Source organism: Halichoerus grypus, chromosome 7 (assembly GCF_964656455.1).
Source record: "Halichoerus grypus chromosome 7, mHalGry1.hap1.1, whole genome shotgun sequence".
Classification (NCBI taxonomy): domain Eukaryota; kingdom Metazoa; phylum Chordata; class Mammalia; order Carnivora; family Phocidae; genus Halichoerus; species Halichoerus grypus.
Genome location: NC_135718.1, coordinates 85395246 through 85415770, shown reverse-complemented (window position 1 = coordinate 85415770; position 20525 = coordinate 85395246). Strand labels below are relative to the sequence as shown.

At 55.7% G+C, this 20525-nt stretch overlaps 1 protein-coding gene across 15 annotated transcripts in view; it reads right to left on the bottom strand.

Annotated features, from left to right (window-relative positions):
* Positions 1–13469: 13469 nt before the first annotated feature.
* The window catches only part of DISP1 (dispatched RND transporter family member 1), a 179284-nt gene continuing 172228 nt past the window's right edge, over positions 13470–20525 (bottom strand). For all 15 annotated transcript variants that reach the window (XM_078077816.1, XM_036109012.2, XM_078077818.1 and 12 more), the window contains one exon: positions 13470–17083. In XM_078077816.1, the coding sequence (XP_077933942.1) occupies positions 13493–17083 (3591 nt within the window). In that variant the 3' untranslated portion in view covers positions 13470–13492. The remainder of the gene's footprint in view (positions 17084–20525) is intronic.

Below are 20525 nucleotides of genomic sequence, written 5' to 3'. Positions count from 1 at the left end.
CAGCTGCTGAGAGGGGGACCCAGACAGGGTCTGGCCTGGAGGCACTTGGGGGGCCCAACACCAGGGCCTCACTCGGACCCTACCCTCCACACCCCTGCTCTGTTCCTACAGCTCTGGAGGTCAATGCCAGCCCCCACGCCCTTGGAGGAGGACAGCAGTGATGATGAGCCCCGTGAGCCACCGGAGAAGCAGACTCCATCACCCGACACCCCTCAGGTGTTTGGCATCGAGACATGAGAACACCCGCGTTAGAACCCTGCTTGGAGTCGGGCCCTGGGCGCCCACTGCCCTCCCCGTGGCTCCTCCGTATGGCCCAGTTCCTGCGTTCCCAGTCGGTGAGCGTGGCTGCTAGGAGTTGGCCAGAGTCCCAGCTGGGGCATCTCTGTGGGGTGTGCCACTTGGGGCAGGCCGCCAATGCCCCCCAGAGACCACACCCGCCACGTGTAATAACTAGTTGGTAAATTAAGAGCAGGGACAGAGCGAGACGCTGGCTGACCGGCTGGCTGACGTGTCAGGGCCTGAGCCGCGGGAGAGGGAAGCCGGCGGCTCTGGGGAACACAGGAGCTGCCAGGCGGGGAGGAAGGGTGGAGAGAACCTACATGGGGCTTTCTTGGGCGTTGGGCTGTTTTTGTCTGGGATGTCATCATAAATTAACCCCACATGTAGGTGTTCCCAAAGACAGAACCGAGGAAAAATATTTCAGTTTTCAGGAATGGAATCAATGTCCTCCAGGTTCCCTCCCAGGCCCCGCGAGCTTGCCTCCCCTGGCCGCCCAGACGCTCAGACCCAGAGCCACCAGGCCCTGGACGGGACGGGACAGGTGGCGGGAGTACAGAGGGGACCCTGCCTGGCGGGCCAGGACAAGCTCCCCGGCCTGCAGCCCCTCCCAGCCCAACAGGACCCAACCAGGCCTACTTGGGTTGGTGACACCGTCCCCAGCTGGGGGCTTCGTCTGCCCCCATGGAAACGCTCCACGGGGACATCAGCCACGGCTCACATGACAGCCACGTTCTCCTTGTGCCAGAGGAGGCCCAGGGACCCCACCGCCCCAACACCCACACTTCAGGGGGCCCCTTGGATGCAGGCCTTCCCAGGGGGCAGGGTCCACAGGATCAGCCCACGTCCTGCCTTACAGGAACTGGACTGTGCTCAGCGGACCCCAGACCCCAGACTCCCTCCATGATGGCCCTGAGCTGCTTGCGGGACTAGTGTGGGACCCCTTCCCAGGACGGTCTCTCTCAGCGGACGGCCACCACACAGCTCTCTGCAGGAGGGGGACCAGAACGAAGGCCCGTGGGCTGCAGGTCCACGGGGTGCACACGAGGCCCAGGCAACCATGCTGGCAGGGGAGGGGACCGCAGCCAGCTCTCCCCACACCCCCACCTTCTGCAGCACAGAACTCAAAAATTCTCAATTCAACATGGCCTTCCAGTTGCTGTGAGGCACATTTGTCAAGGCTGGAGAGCAGAACGCGTCATGTTTATGGCTTCTTGCAACAGATGTTAGACGTGGGCTCTTACCCCGGGTCCAACCGGGGAAGGAGGGTGCTCCCAGAGCCCACCCCCAGCTCTGGGTGCTGCTCGAGCTCAGTTGAGGTGTCGGATCTGAGGAAGTACGTCATTCCCGCGTTGGTTTGTGCTGGCCACGAGTGCTGTGGCGCCCTTGGCCCCAGTGAAAGGCTCTGGTGTGACCCTCGGGCCCTCCCCGGGCCCCCAGTGTCCTCCTCCTTCTTCCTTCCACTCCCGCCTGTGGGTCCTCCTCCTGCTTCGCGGCCCGGCCCCTGTCCTTGCTGACCCGGCTGAAATGCTGCCTCCACCAGTAAGCCTCCTCAGGTGGGCGCCCGCTCGGGCTCCTGCCGCACCTCTCACCCGGCCCCCATGGGTTCTTGGTGTCCCTCTCGCCCCAGAGACCCTGTGGCTGCCCCTGTGTGGGGCGGGCGCGGACGGACGAGCGCAGGCGGACACCAGTGTCTGGGGCGCTGGCACGGAGGCTGGGGGTCAGCGCTTGGCTCTAGACCTGTTAGCGGAGAGTCCTCTCTCCCGGGGGTACTGTCCACACCTTCACAGTGGCCACAGAGGCATGGAAGTGGCTGCCACTCTCCCTCCCGGCCCCCGCCCCCCGCGATGAGCCTGCAGCCCCTCCTTCACCCCAGAATGCAACACGAGGGCCAGTGTGGGGACAACACCAGCAAAAACCAGACGTCACACCAACCTGCCCGAACGCCCCACAGGATGGTCCCAGGGGATCGTGGGCTTCTTCCCGCAGTGTCTGAACATGAGGGTTTTCCGGGGAAAAAATGCACAGAAAGGGGCCGAACTGAGAGTTGGGGTTTCTAGAATGTTCTTGGGCTCCTCTGAGGGACCTTACAGTTGTAAGTCATGAACGACCTGCACTGGCTGGTGTCATGAACGACCTGCACTGCTGGTAAGTGCCATCCATCCTGCCCGCTGGAGCCCCGAAAACCCCAGGGCACCACGCTCAGAGGTGTCCGTCCGCTTGCGCCTCACCAGACCCCACATGACTCCGTCTTGACCTAACTGCCTCTCTAAATGGGGCCATGTTCGGAGGGACTGGTGGTAGCACTTCAACACCATTACCCCTGCCACCAGAACTCCCCTGGGAGCCCCCCACCCCCGTCGCCATACCCTGTTCCAACACATGAGGAAGCTCACACCTTCCTTCATGTTTCTGAGAAACGTTAAGCCATCAAGTGCCCACCCCAGAGCACGTCTGACCTGTCCAGGGTCGGCTCCTGGCTCAAAACAACCTTTTACTCAGGACGAGCTGGACAGCAGCGAGGGAACCGGGCCGACCAGGGCTTCTCAGGGTCGACCTCGCCGTCACGGCAGCCGCGGCAGGACCACAGTCACGCCGACGCCCTACAGACTGAAAGCGGGACATCGGAGTGGCCGGGCGGGACCAAGTGGCTGTGGGGCATCCAGGCTCCAGGCTGTTTGGGTCTTTGCTAAAAGGAGAATCTGTATGTTTAAGGTGGGTTTGTTCCTGTTGTGCGTTTGCCTAAAGACGGGAGGCTGGGAGGACAGATGTCGGCGCCCAAGCTCGGCGAGTCCTTGCTTCAGCCCCACATTCGGGGTGGGAAGCTCACTACCTGTCCACTGTACCCCCGACACCCTCGCCCGTGGCCGGGGTGCTGCTCCCGTTGTTCTCCCCACGTGGCGCCAAGAGTGCGGCGAGAACAGATACTGTCCTGTGTCCTGTCCGCCGGGGCCGCTGGGCGAGTCCTTCCCATGAGGACGTGGACGCCCTTCAGAGCCGGACAGAGAGCTCCTCACACTCAGTCAGATGCCGGCAGCAGAAAGGCCTCTGGGCTGGAAGCGAGCCGGGCCCTTCTCACAAAAGCCAGGAGCGTGAGGGGGACCAACCCTCAGCCCCCCCGCCCCCAATAGGTAAAGGACTCTCGAGAAAACTGCTAAGGAAATAAAAAATCTCCCATTTTTGTGTGGCTCTCTTCCTGTCCACGTTTTAGTGACATCTGGACCTTCCCAAGGTAGGAGCTCAGCCAAGTGTCCTCGTTCCCTCTGTCCTGCGTCCCACGTCCAAGCCCTGCAGGTCCCGTGGGATCCGTGCTGCCCGCCCCTCCCCCCCACCGGCCATGGCATCGATCCCCCGCCAACAGACCGAGGAAGATGTGAACCTGAATCAGAGGTCACTCTCCTGCCACGGACCCTCTGGGAGCTCCCCCAGACCCCCAGCACCAAACCTAACTTCGCTCGTGCCCCGAGATCTGCCCCGGCTGCCTCCCTGCCCCCACAGCACTGCCGGGCCTTGTGTTGCCGCGGGTGCTCAGCGTGAGTCCCAGACAGTGGGATCCTGCCCTCGCCCACTGTCCACCACGGCCCCTCACCACTGGGGCGGGACTGGCGTCTGCGCTGGACCCGGACGGCCTCTGAGCAGAGCTGACCGGGCGAGGCCAAGGCTGATCAGGGCAAGCAGCTTCATCACCCACCGTCCCGGTTGATGTTACCACCGAGCGGCCGCTCAGCACAGAGGAAGTCATGTGCTGGTTCTGGAAGCTTCTGCCTGAGGCGGAACTTGTCACCACCACCCACATTCGTTGGCTCAAGGAAGTCACACAGCCGAGCCGGAGCCTCATGGGGCCCAAATGAGCGAGGCTCCTCCAGTTACTCTGTACTTCCCTGTATCGGCAAGCAGGCCTCAAGGAGAGCCCTCGAGGCGTGGGCTTGGCCTTCGTGCTGTCTCCGTGGCAGGAGCCTGCCCCACACACCCTCAAGCAGGGGCGACAAAAGAGAGGCCTCCAGCCCTGTTCCCCCCGACACCCATGCGTTGGTTGGCATCAGGCCTGGAGCCCCGGATGGAGCCTGTGGGGGCCCCAGCCGACCTTGTGTCTTCTAGCTCAGAGGCCTCGGGGAAGCAATTCAACAGACCTCAGGGCAAACCCTCTCTGCGGGCATCCTTGCGGGGTCCTGGCCCCACTCTGCTGCGGGTCACAGCTGGCTGGCTATGTGGGAAGCCCAGATGCCCCAGGACTGTTTGCCCGGTCTGTTCGCCCCAGGACCGCACATGGGCTCTGTGGTGGTGCCTCCCTGCTGACCCGCTGAGCACCGCCTCTCTCCCTAACGCCCTGCCGGCCGGCTCTTGTTAATGGCAGCTCCCCTTGAAATGCTTCGTTATTATGTTCTTCTGAAACACGGAAACACATCTTCCCAGCCACCCAAGCTCCCGGGGAAGAAAGGAGAGGCCCACAGTTTGTACCATGAGCCTGGGTCCTGGGAAGGCTGCCCAGGCTAGGGGAGCTGGCTGCCCGCTCGAAGCCGCAGGCAGGCTCGGTCCTGGGGACACGGCTTCCCTTCACTTCTCCCGGCACCCACTCCCGGCGGGGAGGGCACAGGACACTTCCTATGTTCTTCCATCTGTCATCTGTCACAACGGGCTAATTCCCGCCCTGGAGCCACCAGTGGATTTGCTGGGCTCCGAGCAGGTGCGCTCTCGCCTCTAACCCTGCACGAGTGAAGGGCAGAGACGTGCTCAGAGCAGCCATCCAGTAGTGCGGGGGGCCCCGCACAGACTTGGGGACTGCGGTCCCTTCCTCGCTGTTCCCGCCAAACAAAGTGCGCCGGGTGTGGGGCTCCACCCAAAGAAGCAAGCCTGTGGCTTCCAGCCGGGGGTCGCATGGGGCAGTGCCACCTGGCGCCCACTGCACACACGCCCACGACGCTTGCTTCAAGACCCATCCACCCTGACTTTCCTCCAGACCCTCAGCCCATAGAGCCCGCACAGCGCTGGGGGCACTAACATTTCTGTGAATCGTGCCATGAAATCCATACAGAGCTCGGTTCTCCAGTGGCTGCGGGCTGTGCTTGGGTCGAGTGCCTGAGTCGTAGAGGGCAGGCGTCGTGGTCTGCCCTCCGACCCGCTGGAGGCTCCATCCTGGCTGTGGTTCCAATGAAGGACGGAGAGCGTGAGGAGTCAGTAAGCGTCAAGTCAGACCCTCGGATATTTGAAGACGCGGGTGCCCAGGCCACATCCTGACCAGCGAAATCAGAATCTGTGCAGGAGGGAGCCGGCGTGAGTACGTTTTCAAGCTCCCCGGGGATGTGGAGAACCTGAGCCGCACACCACGTGCATGCGCATCATGCGGGGTCCTGCCCAAGGGCAGGCTCTCCTCCCGCAGGGATTCTGGATTTCAAACCGGCACGAAGTCGCGCTGCCGCCCATCCACACACCTCACCTTGTATTACAAGGCGCTCGATGACATTCGGAACTTTCTGGAACTGCCCCACGCACATGCTTTGTGGCTGTTGGCCACAGGCTCACGACACCCGAGACCCCCGTGATGCACAGGCCGTGTTCAAGTGCGTGCGCATGAATGTGCGGAGAGAACAGGATGCATTTCAAAGCACCCGAGCGTCCGGTCCTTCAGATGCGCATGGGCTCAGGCCCCGGTGCCTGCCGCCTGCTGACAGTACCCGCCGTCTCCGCAGGGACAGCCCAGAGCCCACCTCCAAGGGCACCTGCCCTGGAGCCGTGTAAGCCCAGAGCTCACATCCTGCACTTGTGTGTGCGGGGAGTGGGGGGAAGGGCAGGGCTGGGGCCGCCCCGGCGGGGACAGAGAAAAGCCCCGGTGGCGGCCTCCCCTCCTGCTAGTCTGAAACCCTAACAGTGTGACCGCCTCGGCTCCAGCTGTTTTTCAGGCCAAGCCCCATCCCAGCCCCCACTCAGTCCCTGCAGGATGCGGGGAGGGTCACCCCCAGCTCCCTCCTGCCCCGGGGACTCCCTGTCCCGCCTCCTGCCCTTGGGAGTCTCATGGGGCCGACGGGCGGAGGGACGGGAGTACCTGCTTCCCTGGGGAGTGGGAGCTGGGCGCTCAGCCGCTGGGGCCGCGTGACGGAGGCAGCAGGGGTGCAGCCACCGTGGATCCCTGCCAGCCCTGTGGGGGGCCCGCCCTGGGGTTCTGTGGGGCGCCCCAGTTCCCGCCGTGTTTGCACTGTGTGGGCCAGGCTGTGGGAGAAGCCAGGGACGCCCAGCCTCCGCGCCTGGACAGTGGCCTCTCTGCACGAGGTTCAGGGGCCGGGGACATGGCTTTGGCTCTGACCCAAGGGGCGTCCGGGTCCTGTGATGTCTGCAGGTTGCCCTGTCCCTCAGGAGCCCACTGCCCGTGGCCCGAGGACAGACGTCAGGAGCAATCGCACTTGACCCTGGAATGGCCCAGTGTCCAGGGCCCAGGAAAGGCGGCTGCATCATTTGAACCCAAACACAGTCGGGGTGGTAAGACCTGCCTGAGAACATGGGGAAGCTTATACTTTATTGGGGTGAGCGTGGCGGACAGAAGCCAGGAGCCTTCGCCCAGACCGATGGGTCAGTCTCCTCTTGGCCAGTGAGAATTCCCACTCAGCATTCAATTGCTGGTCTTTCTGTCTTTATTTTTGCTTTAACAAAAGAAACTTCACTCAGCACAGAAGGAAAAATAATTCTGCCTCTAACTCCAACGAGGGCACAGATCCAGAGCAGCCTTGGCCCCGCACTGGCCTCGGTCCCTCCGGGCCCAGCCCTACCCTCCCAGCAGGCTGGCTGGGTGCTCCCAGCTCGTCCTGGGTGGACAGGAGTCTGTCTTCCCTCGTGCGACAGCAACCGCGACACCCGGAATGTTCTCTCTACGTCAGACCTCCAGATCCACCCCATGTCCCATGTGGACAAAGAGCCAGCGAGGTCCCGCTGATGCTATTCTCAGCTCTTGCGTTAGCGGATGAGTGAATCGACATGTGGGTGGCAGACTAATGAAGGGAAAGTCAGTATGCATTAGGGAAAACTTTACATTAGGAGATTGTGAAATAAAATATATATTCCGGGAATTGTCACTCTGGTCCGTCCATTTTACGAAAGATTCATCTTCAGTTCAGGGACACCTCGGTGGCTCAGTTGGTTAAGCATCTGCATTTGACTCAGGTCATGATCCCAGGGTCCTGGGATCGAGCCATGTATTGGGCTCCCTGCTCAGCGGGGAGTCTGCTTGTCCTTCTCCCTCTGTCCCTCCGCCTGCTTATGCTCTCTCTCTCTCAAATACATAAAATCTTCAAAAAAAAGATTCTTCAGTTCAGATCATTGCAGAAAAACCACTGTGGGTCTTGGGTATTGTTTTTCAATTCCTGAGCATTATGAGACCCTCAGAATGAATATGAAACACACATGGGGCAGCATTCATATATGCAAATAGCAAATACAGGACTATAAAAATGTTTATCTACTTTGATTAATAACTAAACAAAGGTTAACAGGCTAGTAAGTAATTATGTCATGAGAGGTCATACAGACTGCTAAAATCAACACAATAGCAAGGAATCATTATACATATTTTTTAAAATGACTTTGTAATGATGGGTTTATATCCTGGAAAAAACCCTGGACTCCTAGCTGGGCACTTTGAACTGAATGACCAAGTTAAGTCCCTCAACCTGGGTTTCATCATCTGTGAACAGGGGAAAATATCTGCCCAGATTACGTCAACGATTCGTCGTCCTTTTGTCCACTCACTCACTCAACACTTAGCAGACATCTGACAGTGCATTTCATTTAATTTAAATGAATTTAAGTTGACTCCAAGAACATCTTCAGAATATAGTGGATGAAAACGGTGATGTGGGAGACTTCTGGAACGTAAGTAAATACCACTTATTTAAAGCACAGCGATGTCCAGGGAGACAGACTAGAGCGGGATGAAGTTGTCATTATTTTGTAGTATTTGCACAAATGCCTGCACTGGAGACCGGCATGTACACACCCACGTTCTCTACACCACACACACCTGCTGCCCAGTGACAGACAGACAGATGGCCTCAGTGTGGTGTGGGGCCAGCAAACAGCCCCGCTGGGGCTGAGCTCTCTGCACAGGAGCATCTCACGTGTCCTGTCCACCGCGTCCTCGCTGCCCTGGGAGGACGGCATCACCAGCTTCAGTTGATAGACGTGGAAGCTGAGGTCCTGCTCTTCAGCCCGGGGCTTCCACATCACTCCATCTTTTGTTCATACCAGGAGATTCTAAAATGCTCAAGACATCGAACCCTCGTCCCAACACCTTCATGTCTCCCATTTGAACAGAAGTCTCCTTGTGCAGTTCCCTGCTTTGCAAATCCCTTTTCCTTGGAGGGCTTCAACTCTGCTTCTTAAGGGCGGAAGCTTCCTGAAGGCGGGGGCTGTACATCGTCAGAGGCGCTCCTCCACGCCCTGCACGCCACGGCGCTCAGTAGGTGTGTGTTGCCAGCATGGCAAGGTGCCCCTCTGGAGCGCCACAGGGCCTCTGTCTCTCAAGGACGTAGTCTAGTGAGGGAGACAGGTATTCAGGCGATTGCAACACTGGGTGGAGGACCGCAAGCTGGTGCCAGAGGGACCCCAGGGCAGTTTCCTGTGGTCTCTCAGGACAGTGCACTGCATGAAGGACCCATTCACCTGATTCTCCCAAGACCCAAGTATGACACCAAAACACAATGAACAGAAAGCCCTCCCTCCCCCTCTGAAGGGGCTCAAGAATTAGAGATGAGCTCTCCCACCCTGGGTGCCGTGTAACAATCAATCCACAGTTTTTGTTTCCAGGGCAGGATCTGTCCCTAAATTGTTTTTTTTGAGTCACAGTAATTTAGAGGCGGGACTGAATTTTGTCCCTGTTTGCTTTTCTAACCTCTGCTTTCTCTTGGATGGTAAAGTGCCCTGTGATTTGTTATGACTGGCGGCGAAGTGTCCACGGAAGGGAAGGCCCCCTGCCTGCCATTCGAAGCCTGGGCTCTGTGATAGAAATACCCCAATGCTCAAGGTCATCCAGTCCATCTCTCTCCCCATCCGGCACGCACACTCTTCCAGAAACTGAAAGCCGAAATCCAGCTACAGGAAGGAGCAGACACCTGGACGTCAGTCTGAGTGAGGGCGTCCCAGAGATTTCGTGCTCCCAAAGCCTTCTCCGGATCTCCGTATGAGCAGCTTTGCTCCACACGTCCTCCCCCTGGAGGCACCACTGTGCACAGCCCGTGATTGCTGCTCGGATGCGGGGAACCAGAGGTCACCAGTGGACCGCAGAGCTGCCCAAGGGGGGTAATGACCCTGGGTGGGAAGCAGCCCACAAAGTTCACATTTAGGACCCTTTAAAAATAGATGCTGTCTTAATATTCTCAACCAGGACTTAAACATCTGGGCAGGTCTTGCCTTGAGACACTCCAGCTGGACCGCTCGGTGTGGAGTGAGGTGGGGGCTCGTAGCAGAGTCTCAGACTCTGGAGCTTGGCTTCCTCGGCAGGCTAAGAGGCTCTTATAACCGCTGTCCGATTGATTTACTCAGCAAATCCTTTCCCCTTTAAATGCAGAAAGCTAAAGTCAAATTCATGGATCAAAAATGTCCAATTAGTGGATAAAGGCTGAGCTGCCACTTTGTCACAAATTAAAACCAGATCTTGAAGGAATCTTGCTGGGCTCCAAAGAAAAACATCTCTTGCTGAAAACAGTCTGCCCTTCATGTTTTAGGATGGCGCAGATCACATTCTATAGAGTTACGAGGAAAAAATACGAGTAGGAGGGCAAACATCAAAGTTTAACTATTCCGGTTGATTTGAGCAAGGAAGTGTAGCCCCTGTGTCACTGAGAGTCCCCGGCGGGGCTCCCACCCTCACCCACAACAGGCACCAAAGTCAGGACTTGCATCCCGTTTCTGGCACCTGGTGGGAACAGTGGGGGCGTTGACTGGTAAAAGCCAACGTTGGCTTAAATCCCGGAACACAGCTCCTCGTAACCGCCTGGGCCACTGACTGACCTTCTTACTCAAATTAAAAGTAGATGGTTCTCAAGGTTACCGAATGTCCCGGCCAGGAAGAGCGCTCCTGAGTGCAGAACATCACTCCTTTGCACCCTACTCTCCCCCAAACTGCTAGCTGCCCCAGATCTCAGGGGGGCCTTGCTGACGTGCCGCGCTCACCCGCACTGAGTGCTCAGGGGAGTGGAGGGCACCACGCTGACCCTCGCCATATGCTGTGCTTTCTAAAGCTCATGAGAGCAGAAGTTATACTCTTGGGTTGTTCTTTTTTTTCATGAAAAATCCAAAATTTGGGCAGTTAAAGCATTAAGAACAAAAGACACAAAATTCTACTAAACAACCATGGATATTCATTACTCATCTTTTCCCTGTATATTTATAGGAAATATAATGTATATTTATGGGGAATCAAACAGTGAAGAAAGTGGTTATTTTACAAAAAACACTGCAGATTAATATGACAATTGGACACAACAAACTAAATGTCAGCAAACATTCTGGAAAGATCCATGATGGTATAAAGGGTATCTGAACATGACAGTTTCTTCTGCATTTAAAAAAAAAAAAATCCCCTCATGATTTCAACAAATTTCTATATTCACAGCTGTGTCTGCATCTTATGAAAAAAATCCAGTTGAGTCTTTGGGGGTTTTTTTACATGGACTTAATTTTTTTCTTCTAAAATGACTCTCCTTGTTACAGAGAAAAGACACAGCTGTTTTCAGTCATGGTTTCCTCGAATTTCCTTCAGAAACTGTCCTAACTGCCGGTGGAAAGATGGTTTCCATGTGAGAGCAGGGGAATCAGGAACATCTCCCGATTGGCTGTAAGACCCCATCTTCAAACCACCCACTACAATCATTTCATGCTGAGAACCATCCAACATGCATCGTCAAGAAATTTAACATAACAAGAGCTCAGTGTCACCTCGGAAAACAGCGGATACAGCCCTGCAGCTCTTCTCTGACACGCTTTGTGCTTGCGGCCTGTCCCACTTTTCCATCAACTAGAGATGTAAGAAGTGACCTTGTAGGGAAGAAGTCATGGATGGATCTGGGAACACAGGCTGGAACCTGAAAGTACGTTCTGTCGCAAATACCCCCCGAACTACAACTATTTCACAGTGAAAGGGCTCTTTTCCCACATGTAACTCGACCTCTTATCTGCTTTGCAATTCTCTACAAGAGGACTGAGGATGGAATTTCTTTGTGAGACAAAACTAGAAATAGGGACCCTTTGTTGCCTGGTAATGAATTAAAAAAAAAAAAAGATTTCTAGTTCCAGCTACCAAATTCTTTAAGAAATTCCTGCATGAAAAATATAGTCAGTTCAAAGCCCAAAGCCGGCAGATGTAATCCACGTGGGTTTACGGCCACACTCAAGGTTTGGGGTAATGAGGCAGAGGGGCGGAAAGATGGGTCCTCTGTTCCCAGAACGGGTACCGGTGCAGCAGGCCTATCGCCAAGCCGGCTGAGGGCCCGGGTGGATAGAGGACCCCTCCCTCCTCAGCTCGCTCTCTCTTGATTTTAGTTTCTCAGCCCCCCTGACAGTCTTTCAGGGGAGACTGTTCGGAAGTGTGTCTCGGATCATCCTTAAACTCAGTCTGTGTCCGTGCCAGCATAAAGCTGCTTTGGGTCGCCAGACTTTCACTAGCCAGCCTAACGGTTACAGGTCTCAGGAAAAACACGAGTCCTATTTTCAAGTGTTCTCTCTCCTGCGCTATTCCTCTAACAGAGCCGAGTGCACCGGGGATGGACACGGGGTCCTCAGCCTCAGGGTGGAGGACTAACCCGCTCCCACAGGCGGCTCAGCAGCAGTCCGCGCCAGGCCTAGCGGGTGGGCCTCCTCCACGCTGCGTGAGGCTTGGCAGTGATGTCTGCGCCACGCCTTACTTCCGTCCCCAAGAGAACAGACAGGAGCACCGTCCCGTCCCCCCTTCAGGGCCTCCACGCAGGCAGGTGTTGCCCGGAGGCGCTCAGTCAGCATCTGAACGGCTTACAACCCAGCAGAGGAAGAGCAGTGGAGGGAGCGGGACGTTCATGGGAGATCAGAGGCATGTGTTTTTGCTTCAGAGAACAGAAGGGCCAACGGGTAGAAAAGCTATAGGACAACAGACTGCGGTCAGCAAGGGAGTCAGGGAGTGAGTCCCCTAACAACGAAGCCAGAAAGCTACTTAACAGAAACGTGGGTTGGAGTCAGGGAACCATAAGGTCCCTTCCAACTCCTGACTTCAGGCCCTAGAAAAATACTCGGTTCTAATTTGGAAACCTGTTCTCAGAAAATAAGCAATACCGCTTTTGGAAAGAACACTGTATTTAAAAACATTTCCACCCGCTCTCTTGGGAGGACCAAACTAGAGGCAGAATGGGAGGGACACGAGTGCAGCAGTCGGGGTATTAGCGGCACCAGGAGCGCCCCCCCCCCATCTAGGGCCCCAGTCTGATGGCAGAGGGAACGGAGCTCCATGGGACACCCTCAACCAGAAAGCTTCTAGGGCCCACTGGCCGTCTCCCCCCGCGTCTATCCACGCATGCCCAACCCCAGCAAGTGCGGTGCTATTCTCTCTGGCACTAACATACGTGTGGCCTGACACGGGATGGCGCCCTCGTCTTCTGGGTGATCAGATGTGAGACCTGAATGTCCGTGGGTTTTGGCTAGTGTGGAAAAGACCCCAATTTGGATCTAAATGAGTCACTGGCTTCATGTAAGTTCTACTCACGCAGAGGGGCAGAAAGCACCATTAATATGTGTGGAAATTAATATAAATTTTAATGTTGTATAGTTCCTGGATCCCAACTCAAGTGTCTCTATCACAGTCAGTGTTTACGTTGGGCGATCAGAAGTCCTGCTCACTGCACCCGAGTCAGGGTATCAGGTGAGCAGCACGGCCAGAGAGACCCGACGCTTCCGGAAGCTTCCGACTCTGCACCTAGGGCTCATTGTTACCGCACAGCAGACGCCCACCAGTGCTGGTCAAGCCGGGTATCAAAGTAAATATAACACCTGTTTGAACTTTGTACTTTTTGAAAATATAAAATCCAATCATCAGCCAACACTCATGAGATATGTGAGTTTGTTGACTGTTCATACAGAATATGAAACTACCCTATGATTTTTAACAAAGTAAAGCCTGTTCCTGCATTTTGGGGCTCCCTTTACAATTTTACTTCCATTTCAAAGGAACAATTGAGAGGCACTGCTTCTGAATTTAACACTATATTTATTAAAGTGTTTTTATTAACAAACTTTCACCAGAAAGTTCCGAGTGTGTCAGCGCAGGGGGCCCACTGGCTTCAAGCTCTGGCATCTGACGGCCCGCAGAACCGCACGTCAGCCGGACCCCTCGGCCACAGCTCTGGGGGTCATTAGGGCAGCACCGGGCGTCCCCCGTGCCACGGTTAAATACGGGTTTCGGTTCTTTCTGATTTGAATGTTCCGAGTCCTGTGACAGGCACGGCTCTGCTTTCCTATCTGCCTCGTCCGCCTGAGCCCCCAGCCCCGAGCCCTTGTTCCAGGCCCCTCCGCTGCCCTCCATGTTCCCGAGCTCTCTGTTTCTGGAGAGTCCCCTTTGGCTGTTTTCGGGATCACAGCAGTTCAGTTTTCGCAAGGACCCGGGGCTTCTGCGGACAAAGGACGGTGGCTCTGGCGTCTGTGGACTGGGCTCTCCCATGCCCTGGGCGCCGTGGGCGCTGGCCTTGCCGCCTTTCTCCTGGGCCTGCCCGTGCTGCACCGGGTGGAGGAAGAGGCCTGTGGGCAGAGGACTCTGTGCTCCTGGCCGTCTGGCTCTGCCCTGCAGGCAGGCGCAGTGGCGGATGTGTGGGACGGCGCACATGAAGCCTTCGGGGGCCTGCTGCGCAGCCTGCAGGGGCGCCACGCCCTTCTGCACGTGCACTAAGCTGCTGGTGGTGGCGGCGGCGGCGCATCGGGGGCACAGGCCGTCACCTGCCTGCTGGCACACATGCGGGCTGGGGCTCAGGTGTCTGTAGGCGTTTGGGCAACCACACCTCTGACTGAGAGAGAAGAAGTGACACAGGGTGTGCTGCTCGAGAGCGGGCGGGAAGGAGGCGGGGCTGGCTTCGTGTCTGGAGCTTGGACTGTAAGCGGCGTGCACAGGCAGCCCCAGACTCTTGGCCTGGCCGCCGAAAAACTCAGAGCACATGTGGGTCTCCTCATAAGCCGCCTTCCCAGATGCGGTGCAGCTGTGGGATGTCAGAGGCTCTAATTCATAGAACTCGTGCTCCACGTCGGGTTTCTGGGCCCTGGGGTCTAAACGATATGCATTCACGGCATGTGTTTTGCTCTGCCCCTTGTCGGCAGGGGTCGCAGACAGGGCGTGGGAGAAGGCACTGCACCGGAGCTTCCTGGGCAGCGGAATCTGCCCACAGGTGCCCTGCGGCCCGAGGCAGCGGCACATGCACTGAAAAAAGAAGGTGGCAAAGGCCCAGCTGACGCACATGATGAGCATCATGAAGGTGCCCAGCTGGGTGTATGCCAGAACCGTGGATGGCATCATCATGGCCCCGGCCACAAAGGTGGTCAGGGCGGCCATGGCAATGGCGGAGCCCATGCGGCTCAGGGAGAAGATCACCTTCCCCTCCCGGTCGGCATCCGGGGCCAGGCGGTAAGCAACCCCGTAGTGGACAGCAAAGTCCACGGACAGGCCAACGGCCACGGAAATGATGACAGACTCCAGGACGTTCAGCTCCCAGCCCAGCAGGACGAGGGCGCCGACGGTGACAAATATGGTCCCGGCGATAGACATGATGGCGTACAGGCTTACGATGACGTTCCAGGTGGTAAGCAGCATAACACTGAAGGCCACGGCCACGGACAGCCCCATGGCAACGAGCGTGCCGTTGGACAGGCTATCCTGGAGGTCGTAGAACTCCAGATTGCTGACGAACCAGCCGTTGCTGAGGCCCTCGGGGGCAGAGCTCAGCTCCCGGGAGATCCAGGCATCCACCTCCTCATAGAACTGGTGCATCTTCTCGTAGGCCAGCGTGAAGAGGTAGGTGCTCTGGAACTCCAGCACCACCGCCCGGATGGTGTCATTGACATCGAACCGCGGCCCCGGGGTCTTGCTGTCCAGATGGTAGCCTGTACCCCTCTCCAGCTCCATGATGGCCCTCTTGATGCACAGCTCGAAGACCTCCTGCTTGTAGGGGAAGCTCCAGCGCCGGCAGCACAGGTACAGGGCGGGCTCGTCGCAGTCCTGGTTCTCCATCCACTGCTTGAACGTCTCGATGAAGCAGCTGGTGAAGTCCTGTTCCCCCGTCTGGTAGAAGAAAGTCTGGTTTCTCAGTTTCTGACAGAAGTGCAAGATCCAGACCTGGGAAGCCGGGCTTGCGATGTTAAAGCTGCCGTCCAACGCCAGCTTCCCTTTACTCTTGGGGTTCAGGGGGTCGCCGTTGTCTTCTGGGGACACGCCCCAAACCACAGTGATGGGCATGTGCAGCTCCTCGCCACGGTGGACGCGCTCAAACATGAAGAGCTTCTTGTACTCGGCGTCGTAGCGCTCAAAGGGGTGGGAGGGCCTGAACAGCTGAAACTCAGACAGCTCCAGGGAGGGCAGCTTCATCTTGGGGTTCACGCATACGACGTAGGCCCCACCCACGGTCAGGGCCAGGAACCACAGCAGCCAAAGGTAGCGGAACTTAATAACGATGCACGGCAACACCTTCTCAAAAAAAATGCGCGATGCTTCTGAAACGGCAAACAGCGCTCTGTGGCACGTCCGGCGGGCCACAGTCCAGCAGCTCTTGCCCTCGTAGACCTGCTGCGGCGGCTTCTTGAAGCAGCTGAACATGTTGAGGAGGTAGCGCTCGTGCAGGACGACAACGGCCGGGAGCCACGTAACCATCAGCACATAGTTCACCAGGATGGCGGTCCCCGCGTACACGCCGAAGCAGCGGATGGCGGTGATGTTGCTCACGTAGTTGGCATAGAAGGCGGCGGCCGTAGTGAAGCTGGTGACGAACATGGACAGTGCCGCGTGCTGCAGAGTGACACCCACCGTCTCTGTGGTCGCCGCGTGCGGCCGGTCGAACTTGGTGTAGCTCCACACATCACACAGGACAAACGCGTCATCAGCGCCAATTCCAACCAGAATAACAAGTGCGGTGAGGTTCATGAAAGGGAAGAACTCAAAGTTGAACACCACGCGGTAGAGAAAATAGGAGACGATGAGGGAGCTGATGACAGCGAACATGGTCATCAGCGTGATGAACAGGGACCTGGTGTAGGCGCACATGACCAGGAGGACCAGCAGGACCGCGATGGCCGGGTACGCGGTGTCCGTGAGGAGGTAGTCCTGGAACAGGCTGTGTTTGATGCCGAACTCGATGCCGGCGACGGTGGTGACGCCATCTGAGCCGTTCCAGGGCTCGAAGTTGTCCAGGTAAATGTCCATCATGCTCTCCCCCTTCTCTGTGGGAGAGAAGAGCATGCTGTACTTGAGTGCCGGCGCGGCAGGGTCAGCCGCCTTCAGGGGCAGGAAGTCCTTGTCCACCAAGTAGTGCAGGATCTGATACACAGCATTGTACCTGGTGCACTTGCGTGGCACGCCCGTGCACTTGAGCTGCCCCTTCCTCCTGGCGCCTGCGTCCCAGCAGTCGGGCTCCAGGGTGCCGTTGTGGTAGTGCTTGGCGCATGCGCGCAGCAGCTTCAGCGTGTGAGACACGTCTCGCTCCACAATCTTCTGGCAGGACGACCTGTTGTTGAGGACAGCGATGTAATTCCCCAGCGTCCAGCTGGGGCAGCAGGACGTGGCCGTGGCCCTCTGGCACAGGTCGCCAAACTGCGGGTGGGATCTAATCTGCGGAGAGAGACACACGGAGACCGGCGTTTAGAACCGTTTCACCCAGAGGCCTGAATTAAGGCGGCCTTGAGGGACAGGTTAAATAGCCATCTTCCTAGTTAGGTGTCAGCTGGGACACGGGTGGCCACCCCCCAGAGCCTGCCCCGCGCAACACCCGCCAGGCGCTTCCCTCTGGACAGAAAACTGCTCAGCGTGCAGGGGACACATGGGCATGTAACCACCAGTGCTGGTTCGGTTTTAAGAAGGACACAGAATTAGCAGCTCTTTAGGAGACAGGCCTTTTCCAAGTTACTTTAAAAGGCAATGAAAAGGACAGGCCGTGGGCTCATGTACGGAATCTATAGGATTAATTTAAGAGAACAGTTGTCCAATTGATAGAGGAAACAAACTGGTGGCTTTGCCTAAAACTTCTGGTTATCGGCATGAAATTTTTGGTGACAAAGGTACTACATATCTCAACCAACCTAGCTGGAAGCAAAGATAATATTCCGCCAGAAAACTGTCAGCGAGCCCCAAGGTGACATGGGGAGCACTGATGTCAGGGGTGCACGAGAGACCGGGGGTGAAATGGCTTCCTGAGAAGCAAGCACAGTCTGCATATCTGATTAACAAATACTTCAGTAGGAGCTGATTTCTTCCACACTTCCGTCAAAGCTTCCTGGAGCTGGCTGAAACTCTCTGGGTTTTGGTGACGTGGGGTCTGCTGTGTGGTGGCCGTAGGACGGCTCTGGGTCTGCTGTGGACAGTGCCTTACTTACAGCTGTTCCCGGAGGCCTTTCTTCTCTGGCTGCTCTTGTTACAGCAAACTGAAAAAATCCTCCACTGCCAAGGGTGGGGTTGCTAGAATACGGCAGAGCCTTCGCAATTCCATACAAATCCGTCAACTGTGTGAGTGGCCCCTCTTTCCTGAGGCTGAGCTTAGGAACCATGCCCTTCTCTCGAGCCTGTCCAGAGCTTGTCTGTAGAAGGTGACCCACTCACTTCTACTTACCAAAGGCTGCTCCAGGAGGAGACTCCAAAGTCCAGAAAGGACAATTAAACTACTCTCTGCCTTTATTAATAGTTGACTCTACCAATCACAGGGACCATTGGCACAAATCGTCTGTTTGGAACTTAGAATGATCCCAGAATCCCGCTCCCCATACCACTTGAAGGCCTAGCCATCAAGCTGCTTTGGTGGGACCAGTCCTGGGGGGGTGGTGCAGAGGACACAACACTGCCCATGTACCCCAAGTGTCAGAGCTGGGCAACCCACACGTGGGGGTTCAGTACACTAGCCTACTTCTGCATACATTTAAAAATTTCCATAATAGGGGCATCTGGGTGGCTCAGTCGGTTAAGCGGCTGCCTTCGGCTCAGGTCATGATCCCAGGGTCCTGGGATCGAGCCCCACGTCTGGCTCCCTGCTCAGGGGAGAGCCTGCTTCTCCCTCTCTCTCTGCCTGCCGCTCTACCTACTTGTGCTCTCTCTCTGTCAAATAAATAAAATCTTAAAAAATTTTTTTTCCATAATAAAGCATTTTTATTTATTATTATTTTTTTAAAGATTTTTATTTGTTTAACACAGAGAGAGAGAGCACAAGTAGGCAGAGCAGCAGACAGAGGGAGAGTGAGAAGCAGGCTCTCCGCCGAGCAGGGAGCCTGATGCGGGGCTCAATCCCAGGACCCTGGGATCATGACCTGAGCCGAAGGCAGCCGCTTAACGACTGAGCCACCCAGGCGCCCCCATAATAAAGCATTTTTAAAGGGCCCTCTATTGAAGGTAAAGACAAATGAGCCAAAAGGGTTATTATTCAAGTGTACTAAAATGTCTACTTTAACAAAGGCTTAATTTTTCCGCTCATTTCTAAAGAGCAATAATTATTCAACATTTTATAACATAGGATAATTAGTATTTAATTGTTTCTAGGTAAAAGCATTCATACATGCTATGTCAGGGGAAACGGAACCACCTAATAAATAACAGGAAACCCTGGGATAGCACTGCTCTGGGTTTTGTGGCAGATAACCAGTTCCCATCCCACGAAGAAGTATCACACAAGCCTGTGGAGTCGGCCTGGTGAGAAGAAAGGGGGTATAGCCCCAGCGTTGGACAGTCTCAGATGGAGGAAAACTGCATTGTTATGAAGCCTGCCACCAGCTTCACACTTGTGCTAACGATGAAGGGAACAGGGTTGCCAGCCAAAGCCTGGAAAGAAATGACCTTGAATAAGCTTTCCAAATAGTAGCAGGGTTTGCATGTGTATGACCAAAGATTAAAAAGTTAGACAAGATAAATGCAGATCAAAGGCGCTATCAAAACTAGAGACTAGTAAGCTGCTGAGAGCCAGTCCTCTAATTCACAGATGGAGTTGGCTGATGTACAACCTTCCACACAGTCCTCGAGGACTCTGACAGGGTCGGAAATAAGGAAAGAGAAAAGATGTCGTAACTGATACTCTTTACCCCGAGCTGGATGCCAGCGCCCTGAATCTAACAGCATGGAGCCCAAGAGACTGTGTAGGCTTTCAGGGAGGAAGGCCCTGTGCTCCCATCCACTGGTCCGTCCGTCCATCCGTCCATCCATCCATCCATCCATCCACCCACCCACCCATCCATCCATCCAAAAGAGAAAACAATATTTACTGAGCACCTACACTCGTAGAATAGGAGGGTACAGGGGTCCTTGCCCCGGAGCAGCTCACAGTGAGACAGAGAAATCAGGGTTCAGCTTGGGAAGGAGCATACTGAACGTCAGGGTCCGTGCAAAGCTGCAGGGGGGGTGCCCAAGTCTGAAGGGCGGTGGGATGGTGACACCAGCCTGGCAGTACGTGACAGGGTGGTGAGATACTCAGGCATTTGTTACATCGTGGGGCTGGAAGAGACTGCAAGCAGGTGCATCTTCACACAAAAGGCAGGTGTACTTTCTGCCATGTTTTTGGGAAAGAGATTCATTGGAATGATTTCAACATCTTTTAAGTTTCAAACTAAGAACAGTTACTGGAAGTAATTTCTTGTAGCTCATGAGAAAGTGGCCCTTTTCATTCTAGTCAGTCACAGATTGGATGTTTTAGGGAATTATCTTGCTTCTGTGGCTATAATATGTCCATGCACACATCTGTTGCCAGACTGCAGCAGGGGTGAGGTTGATTTAGAATTGGGGGAAGCAAGAGAAGACAGAAAAAGGAGAGTTTTAAATGACACCCTAACTTTTAAAACTACTGGTGAGGTTGGGGATATCGTAAAAGGCTAAGAACAGAGTAAGAATAAAGAATGGGCCCTACTACGGGATCCCATCCACTCTCCTCCCACGTGACAAACCCCTCCAGTCCTCTTTGAAACAAGCATCAGGAGGCACATTTCTGGGGTCCACTAAGCTTCAGGGGGTCTCATGTGTCCACAAAACCTACGCAGTAAACAGAGTGTTAGGCACTAAATTTCAAATCTCCTTTACAGAGCTA